At 44.5% G+C, this 8,888-nt stretch overlaps 2 protein-coding genes across 3 annotated transcripts in view; one reads left to right on the forward strand and one right to left on the reverse strand.

Moving 5' to 3' along the window:
* Window positions 1-2,781, forward strand: part of capn7 (calpain 7) — a 16,033-nt gene extending 13,252 nt beyond the window's left edge. For both annotated transcript variants that reach the window (XM_031867370.1, XM_031867371.1), the window contains exon 21: window positions 1-2,781. This exon is cut by the window's left edge and continues 844 nt beyond it. The gene's annotated coding sequence lies outside the window, so the exon portion shown is untranslated.
* Window positions 2,162-8,888, reverse strand: part of sh3bp5b (SH3-domain binding protein 5b (BTK-associated)) — a 33,654-nt gene continuing 26,927 nt past the window's right edge. The window contains exons 4-9 of the mRNA XM_031867372.1: window positions 8,646-8,810; window positions 8,215-8,345; window positions 6,743-6,785; window positions 6,090-6,309; window positions 4,518-4,874; window positions 2,162-3,457 (exon numbers count right to left, since the gene is read on the reverse strand). Coding sequence (XP_031723232.1) covers window positions 3,219-3,457; window positions 4,518-4,874; window positions 6,090-6,309; window positions 6,743-6,785; window positions 8,215-8,345; window positions 8,646-8,810 — 1,155 coding nt within the window. The 3' untranslated portion in view covers window positions 2,162-3,218. The remainder of the gene's footprint in view (window positions 3,458-4,517; window positions 4,875-6,089; window positions 6,310-6,742; window positions 6,786-8,214; window positions 8,346-8,645; window positions 8,811-8,888) is intronic.

Below are 8,888 nucleotides of genomic sequence, written 5' to 3' on the forward strand. Positions count from 1 at the left end.
TCATGCTTGAGACGCTCACTACTGCAAAAAGACCAGAGAAGAAGAAGAAGGAGGAGGAGGAGCTTGATATTCATGATGCAAAACAAATGAAGGCCTCAGTCGTCCCTCTCTGTAGTTGTTGCGTTACTTTACCCTCGTCAGACATTGGTGACTTAGATTTAAATAGTCTGGAGACAAAAAAAGAATTTTAGTTTCCTAAAGAAGAGTTTTTTTTTAAATCTCAGGAGTCGTGCAGCAGAGCAGCACCACAGGGAGTCCAGTATGGCAGCTGTGTGTGTGTGTGTGTGTGTGTGTGCGTGCGTGCGTGCGTGCGTGGGTGGGTGTGGGTGTGTGTGTGCGCTTGACTGTCGCTATCAACCTTTTACAGGTAAAAAAAAAGTAAATGTTTTGCCAAGTACACATCCTGTTTACCTTTATTTCTTGACGTTCTGCACTGTTTTATAATTTCTCTTCATGTTTGCTGTCAAGCACAAAATATGGAAATGAATAATATGTCACTTTGTTCCTTCAACGCAAGCAGTTTAAACCGTTTTCAGGAAGCTGCTCTCCTCGTTTCCTCACCTTGTTTCCTCTCCTCGTTTCCTCACCTCGTCTCCTCACCTCGTTTCCTCTCCTCGGCTCGTCTCCTCTCCTTGTTTCCAGTGTGGGTAGCTTCATCCATCATCGTCTGTTGTGAACTGATGTTATCTCTGATGAAAACGTTCTGGAAGCAGTCAGTCAATCTCACTGCATGTGCAGATGTTTGTGTTCCATCATTATATTTTATGTTATTTTTTGGTCAAACTACTTTAATCTTCTTTCCAAACTTCATATAAAGCTTGTGTGACGGACAGCTGACAGCTGTGCGGCGCCCTCTAGTCTCCTCTCCTCGTCTCCTCGTCTCCTCTCCTTCTTGATGTTGAGTGGTAAAGTGCAGCAGAGGCTGCTGTGCGTGTCGTTTACATCTTAAGCTGCTGTAGTGAAGGTGAAGCCAGACGCATTATTGTGATTTCATCATCGCTTCTCTTCTTTGAGTTTTTAGCCAATGAAATGTTCCTCACAAGGTCAAAGGTTACATCGACAGCGTGTATATTATTCACATTGATATAAAACAGAACGTGTTGAACTGGTGATTTATTTCGGGTTCTTTATAAAACTTCTTTGTTCCGGCCGTACTGTTCATTGGTGTCACCCCGCTGTGGCCGGTAGAGTTAGTTATTGACTATACTGTTATACCGCAGTATAGTGCAGTATAGTGCAGTATAGTGCACGTGGCTCTCACTGCAGCACAGACTGCACCAGCAGGGCGATGTGCACGGAACCATATTACAGAAACATTTTCAACAATATCCACAAAACGTTCTTTTCTTAAAGATTGCATTGTGTTGACATGTTTCAGCTTAGCTTTACATCCCATGAATAACTCGGTGCACATTATTCCATGTATGTGATGAACCTCACCTGGAGACAGTTTCACTCATAACTGTTAATAATTCATCAAGAAGCCAGCGTGACGGTAATGAACTGAAGATGCTGTTGTGCTAAAGGGTTGAAATGTTCTCTTCACAGTTGAATACAGCTTTAAACATTCATTGCCAAGTACTTTTGAATTATGTTTGTTGATTGATTGTGAATCAGTTATGAATCAAAGTTATTATTATGAATGCCGTATCTCTCTACGATGTATTAAGTTATGTTTTTAATTGGCAACAAACTGACTAATTTAAACTCTGCAGCAGGACAATCTCGCAGCAGCCTGCTGTGTGAACGACGATGTAATGTTTGCAGAAGTTGCACTAAATGTTCATACCAGACAGAGTCAAATAAAGTGGATTGAATTCAGCACGAGTGTATTTTATCTTTCATAAATTCAGGGTTTTTAAATTTAAATTTCTTTCTGCCTCAAGCTCTCGAAAAAACGTTTCCTCTTTGTATATTTTGGTTATTTGTGAGGATACGTCATGAAGCCGTTGTGGAGCGGTATCATCATCACGGTGAAACCAGGACAGACAAACAGTCACTGAAGGAAACAAAACATCCTGCGATGGATCTCATGAACATGCTGCTGGATGTTTGATATCGTGGACCTTTACTCCGTCGTCACCGCCGACGTGCGTCCGTTTACGCCGGCCAAATGTAAGGAAACAAAGTATTCTTCTTAAATGAATCTCTGACATTTAGACAACTTTTATCCCACTTTATCCAATACAAAAGTTCAAAAGAATCAAAAACACGAACATTAAGACAAAGCTACATCTGACTGCTTACAAAGAGTCATACGTCTGAGAGTAGCACCGCCACAAATAGAAGCAAATAATTCAGATTATGAAGTGAAATAATCTAAATGATTAAAAAAGGGAAACTATCGTTTAGTCATGTGTATTGTGAGACGGGGTTACTTAAGATACGTTTTTAAATGCTTCATGAACACCAAATCATACTGTGTATAGAATATGTTTTACAGGATATTTAGTATTTCCAGTCTCGAACAGAACTTGACCGTGTCACGTGCTGCCTGCTGTGCAGCAGACGGAGGTGAAGATAAAACAATCATGGCGGCAAAAACTAAGACTAGAAAAGCTCAAATGTAAATGAACTTACTAAAATGAAAGACTTAAAGCAGCTTATATGTAAAATAAACAGCTTGTTTTAAACATCGGAGGGAACATTTACATCCTTATAACTGCAGAATAGCAACACAGTCAAGTATGAAATACAGGTTAAGACGAGTTATTTATTAAACTTCTCCACGTGTGACTTTCATCCTTTAACATAATTGATGCACGGTTTACAGAACAGTAATAAAGGACTCAGTGAACAGTTATGTGAATATTGTATAATAGATAAAGCACGTTTAAAATGAGCTCGTACTCGGGCAGCTGATGCACTTTTGCTTTTAGTGGAAAAATAACAAAATAAAATATAACATGGATCATTTCTAACCTTTCTTTTCTTCCGTCTCAATTAAATGACATATTTCCAACATAACTGCTTTTTATTTCTCAGGCATGAGAAATAAAAAGGTGCAAAGTCCTTCATGAGGAAACAACGCTGCCGTGACGTACAGGAAACTTTATAGACGGCGACTAGAACATTCAACGTCTCTCTGACTGTGGAGGGTTTAGTTGTTCTTTAAATGGAGTGCAGATGTGGCGGCAGCTTATAAACAGCTCAGTTCTTTAGAGAGAGTTTGAGTCAAAATGAGCCAAACTCCATCCGACAGATTCTCTCTTCCGTCCTCAGACTCCTTTGACCAGGACCACAGTCTGGCCGGCCTCGGCCTTCTGGGAACAGCGCTCTGTGTTTTTGGCGTTGGCGGTGCGAGGGCGGCGCAGGTTCAGAAAGCTAAAGCGCGTCTCCAGGCTGAAGCTCTTCTTGGTGCTGGAGGTGGAGGTGGAGCTGCTGCTGCTGCTGCTGCTGCTGCTGTTGGAGGCTGGAGCATTGTCCAGATCTCCCGCCGCACCTTCTGCCCGGTCACCTGCAGCACAGCAGGTCAGAGAACGTTTCTTTATTTCACGAGCAGAGACGTGACCATGATGGCCAGTGATTATTAACCCTTTGAACCCTGGGATGGAGAAGCATGTTTTCTTTAAACAACCGTCACAGTCGTCGGATTTTCCTCTTTCCGAGGGTCCTTGAACACATCATGTGTGACGGACGCTTCAGTCAGAAAAAGCTGTTTAGATGTTCTCATTATAAATGTCTCCTCTAATAAAGCGTTCACTTCAACCAGATTGTGTAAAAACATTAAGTTGTGAGCTCCTCAGTGAAACTATGAAGTCATGATTGATCCATCTGAGACCAACAGTCATGTGACAACAAGGAGGAGAAACTCTGACTGAACTACAGGAAGTGAACACAGAGAGAGAGGAGAGAGAGGAGAGGAGGAGAGTAGAGGAGAGAGAGGAGAGGAGAGGAGAGGAGAGAAGAGGAGAGGAGAGTGAGGAGAGGAGAGAAGAGGAGAGTGAGGAGAGGAGAGGAGGAAGGAGAGGAGAGAGAGGAGAGGAGAGAAGAGGAGAGAGAGGAGAGGAGAGGAGAGGAGAGTGAGGAGAGGAGAGAAGAGGAGAGTGAGGAGAGTGAGGAGAGGAGAGAAGAGGAGAGTGAGGAGAGTGAGGAGAGGAGAGAAGAGGAGAGTGAGGAGGAAGGAGAGAGGAGAGGAGAAGAGAGAGAGGAGAGTGAGGAGAGGAGAGGGGAGAGAAATATTTAAACAAATATTTGTGGATATTTTACCTTCAGCTAATTCCCATATGAATTATTTTTATTATTATCGTCGCTGTTGTTATTACCATTATTATTGTTATTATTATTTATATTTTAACTCTGTCCATGTATTGTGTCTCCTCTCTTTGTAGCGATGAGAAAGGTTTCACCTTCATGTACAAGTTAATATTTAGGATCTGACATTTTTCTGAAAAGGGGGAAAAAGCTGCTAACACCCTGCTGCATTTTAAATGATTCCCTAAACCTTAATATGCTCACACACACACACACACACACACACACACACACACACACACACACACTTTCCCATCACCCACCTCTCTCCAGGTCGCACTCCGGTGACGACGCTCCGCTGCACTCGCTGCGAGGCCCGAGCACCGGAGAGATGAGGCCGAAGTCCGACAGCGACACGGTGCTGGGGAGGTCCAGGCTGAGGGGCCTGGACAGAGGAGACATGGACGAGGAGGAGGAGGAGGGAGTGGGCGACGGGGAGGCGGAGGAGGACGTGCAGGAGGAGGAGGAGGAAGAGGAGCTGGCGAAGGGGCAGGGCGACAGGAGCTCCTGAGGGCTGCTGGGAGACGAGCCCAGGCTGCAGGTGGAGCGAGTCTCTGAGTCTTCCTCCGACATGATGCTGCCGCCGCCACAGGCCTCGTCATCGAAACACACCGACGCCACTGCAGGAGGAGAGAGGGAGGAGGAAGGGAGGGGGAAGGGGAGAAAGGAAAGTGCAAGAATGTAGAGATAGGGGGAAGGAAGAAAACGAAGGGAAAAGGTGTCGAGGGAGAGGAGACAACGAGCAAGAAGGTGCCAAAGAGAGGAGAAAAGAAGGAAAGAAGGGAGAAAGGAAAGGGAGTGATAGAGGGGAAGATTAGAGAGAAGGGAGGGAGGAAGGAAAGAAGTTAAGAGTGAAAGAAGGATGTAAAATGAGACAGTGAGGTAGAAAAGAAGGAAACAAGTGGATGAAATAAGAAAGGAAGAAGGCAAAAGGGGGATGAAGGGAAGAAAGGAGAAAAGAAGACATGGAGGGAAAGAGGTGGACGGTTAAAGGGAGAGTACAGAGGGAGAAAACAGAGGGAGAAAAGGGAGAGAGGGAAGGATAGAAGGAGGGAAATGGTTCAGAGGAGGAGAGGAAGGAGAAAGGGATGAAGGAACAAAAGGACAGAGAGATGGACGAGGAGAGAAGGAAGAAGAGAAAGAATAAAGGACGGGAAGATAAAAAAGATGAGTCTGTGCAAACAGAGATAAATAGAACAGAGCCGTCACATCGCTCCCAGAGGACGAGCTTCATTTTTAGCCGACATAAATCAAAGCACACAAACGCACCGTTCTTTAGCCATGTAAACAGCTGAGGAGGAATATTTTCTATTTTCAGAATAAAACTGAATATTTGGAGAATGTAAACGTAGTCAGTGTTAACGTGAGGTGGAGCTCTTCAATGGCCCAACACTCTCCTGGTTGAATCATCAGTACAAAAGATCAGAAAATGAATATCTAGTTTATGACTCCTCCAGAAGGTGCATTTCGGCAAGAAGCATCCAATCACAGAGCTTAAACTTCAGTTAGATGCCAACGGTGAGAATCTAAAGAAGAGACATTAAGAACTCATTTGAACCGAAACCAAATGTTTGTAGAAATCGTATTCTACCAAAGGAAGCAATAATACAAATTAAAAAAGGATTCGAGCTGCAACTCTGATTATTCTCATCATCAAAGTAAAAACTCTTTCAACGATCTATTTCTGATGTTTATTTCCTCACATGTCACTTCTTCTCTGTGATCTTCCTAAATGTTCACTTTGTTGACGACAGAACGACGACTACCTGACATTCAGAGCGTCAGCACGTGAGCAGCTGTTCATCGTTATCTTATCTCATCATAGAATAACTCACTGGATATTCCGTCTGACTCCATCTTGAAGCCGGAGACGTCGTCCTCGTGGACGCCGTCGCCCTCGGCGCCGACGCCGCGGCCCCGGGGCCCCATGGTGGAGCTTCGCCGTCGCTCGTGGATCTCGTCGGAGATCAGCTCCAGGTTCCTCAGGGCCGTCTTGTACTCGCCTTTGGCCCGGGACAGCTTGGCCTGCCGCTCGTCCACGTTCTTCTTCAGGTTCTGGAGGAGGAGGCGGTCAGTGAGGGAGGACGATGAAGAGGATGATGATGAAGCTGCACTCATTCTGTGAGCATCTGAGCATTCACAACAACCGTAAACTGTACAGTTGAGAATTGAACATATGACTCAACAGAGTGTTGATGTGATGTTTAGTTCAATCTACAGGAACTCAAATCAGAGCGGACTACCGGTGAAGGAGCCACATACAAGCTTCTTCTAAAGACATCTTTTGGTGGAGTTTTCCTTCAAGCTGACATGAGACAGAGGCAGCACAACATCAAAGCAATGCTGCCCGTTTCTTATTGGCTAATGCTAACTGGATAACATGATGTCAGGGGTCTCCTAACAATGGGATCAGCTGCCATCAGAGACAAACAGGCCGTGTGCTGTTTCTGATGTTCAATGAATTCAACACAGAGCGGCCGTCACGTACCTCCAGCTGCAGATAGTACTTGGCCTTCATCTCGAAGTACGGCCTGCAGAGGGGGGGAGAGAGAGGGGGGGGGGGGGGGAAAAGAGAGAGAGAGAGAGAGAGGGAGATGATTAGATCAGAGTAACCCAGAAAAAGGCAGTACCAACATCATCACCATGGCAACCTGGAGGAGGAGGCGGGGGGGAGGAGGAGATGAAGGGGTTGTGATGTTGGATGAGAGAACGATGCAGAACGGATTAACGTCCTGCTGAGGGAATACGAGGCTGCTGCTGAATAAATGACGTGATGCACTCTTCATCTTATAGAAGATTCATACCGAGTTGTGATCTTTCAAGTATACAATTTATGATATAAATACTTTAAAGTTGGTAGAAAAAATATTTAAAATTACAACTTCATTACTTCATTGTTTGACTTTTTCTCCCAAATATTTTGACTTAATTCCCCAAATCTCCAATAGTAAAATAGCTGTAAATGTAAAATGTCATTTTTCTATGAATATGTTGCTTTTCTAGTTTTTTTAGAAAGCAATGAGCTCAGAGATGTTGAGAGGAAATGAGAAATATTACAGAAGGGAAACGGTAGAGTTTCTGTTCATTAGAATTTCATTTCACCTGGAGGGTTACTAATGCTGAGGTTTCGGTACGGCCCTGAAGGCATCGCCCCGTGACCACACTTCCCCTTTAACACCTGGCCGTCTGAAACACTCTGGACTGAGTTCCACTGCTTCAGAGAGAAAACACTTTCAGCTGAATGGAGAAGAGCAACCTGCTCATCAGACCACATCTGGGTCGAGCAGCTGGATCCGCTGCTGGTGGAAGCACAGAGCGAACTGATGACGCCATGTTGATGGGACTTCACTGCTTTGTGTTTTCTTGAGATCATTTTCCAGAACAATAATATGTTCCTCTCTGTGGACGTCTGATGTAAAAGAGTCTGTGTCTGTAACTCTTCAATGAAATCATCTCTTACGTGTTTAGAAATGTATCACAGAATAAAATAATAATGAAGAACATTAACATTAACCAGCCAGTAGTGACTTATATTTACATTTAACTTAAATCCTTCTGCGTTTCAGCCATTAAAGTGACATCTTCTAAAGTGCTTCCATGTGACTGGAGGTTGAGATCACAGCGTTTAACCAGCATCACTGAGAGCAGCTGATTGTTAGACTCTGGTTCATGAAGTAATATTTAAACGTTGACGTGATCCTGAACATAACGTTCAAATGGTAACATCTGTTTTGAGGGAGCTCTTATAGACAGAGTCATTTCTTAACTTTATTCACAAAATCTCCAACAGTTTTGTGGCCCTAAAACTCACACAACAACCAGGTTTTAACAGGTAAATATCAGCTGAGCTCCAACATGGCAGCCAGACTGCATGCTGACCCTCTCCCTGTCGTTGATGAGCAGTGAACAGTGAACCCCGGCCTGCTTGTTGGCGGTGGAGCAGCGGACCGAGTCTCTTACTTTGACTTGTTGATGGTGCGTTTGAGTTTTTTTTCCAGCTGCTTCATGCGGCCGATTGCCGCCGTATATTTGGCCGCCGTCTCCTTGTGGACCAGCTCGCTCCTCGTCTTGGTGTGCTCCGCCTCCATCACCTGTGACAGCCAATCAGAACTCACCGTCAGCCTCGCGCTGGGGTTCAAAATCTTTTGCCCTTTAAGTGTTCCGTCACATTTCTATCACATTGTGTGAAAAATGTAATTCAAATTAAAACTAAAATAAATTTAAAAAATACAATTAATCCTAATCATAATAATCTAAGAAAAGGTAAAAAATTAAATAAAAAAGCCGTAAAATAAAATGACTCCTCCACTAACTAAACCTAAAATAACACTCTTCTGTCTCTGGTGTCTCTGGTGTCAGCTCCCCCTCTCTCCCCCTCTCCCCCTCCTCACCCGCTGGGTGGCGTGGTTCAGCATCTCCTGCCAGGCGGAGTCAAACTGCCGGTTGTCCTCCTCCAGGAGCCTCTGCTCGGCCAGAGAGATGGTCTCCTTCGCCGCCCGCAGGACCTCAGTGGCTCCCTGGAAGTCCTGGGTGGCCTTCTGGGCCTCCAGCTGGGCCTGGAAGACAGAGGGAGGACATTATCACCATTATCACCAATATCAACAATATCAACAGTATCAACAATAACACCAGTA

Source organism: Anarrhichthys ocellatus, unplaced genomic scaffold (assembly GCF_004355925.1).
Source record: "Anarrhichthys ocellatus isolate YVR2014 unplaced genomic scaffold, GSC_Weel_1.0 scaffold39, whole genome shotgun sequence".
NCBI classification, from domain to species: Eukaryota; Metazoa; Chordata; class Actinopteri; order Perciformes; family Anarhichadidae; genus Anarrhichthys; species Anarrhichthys ocellatus.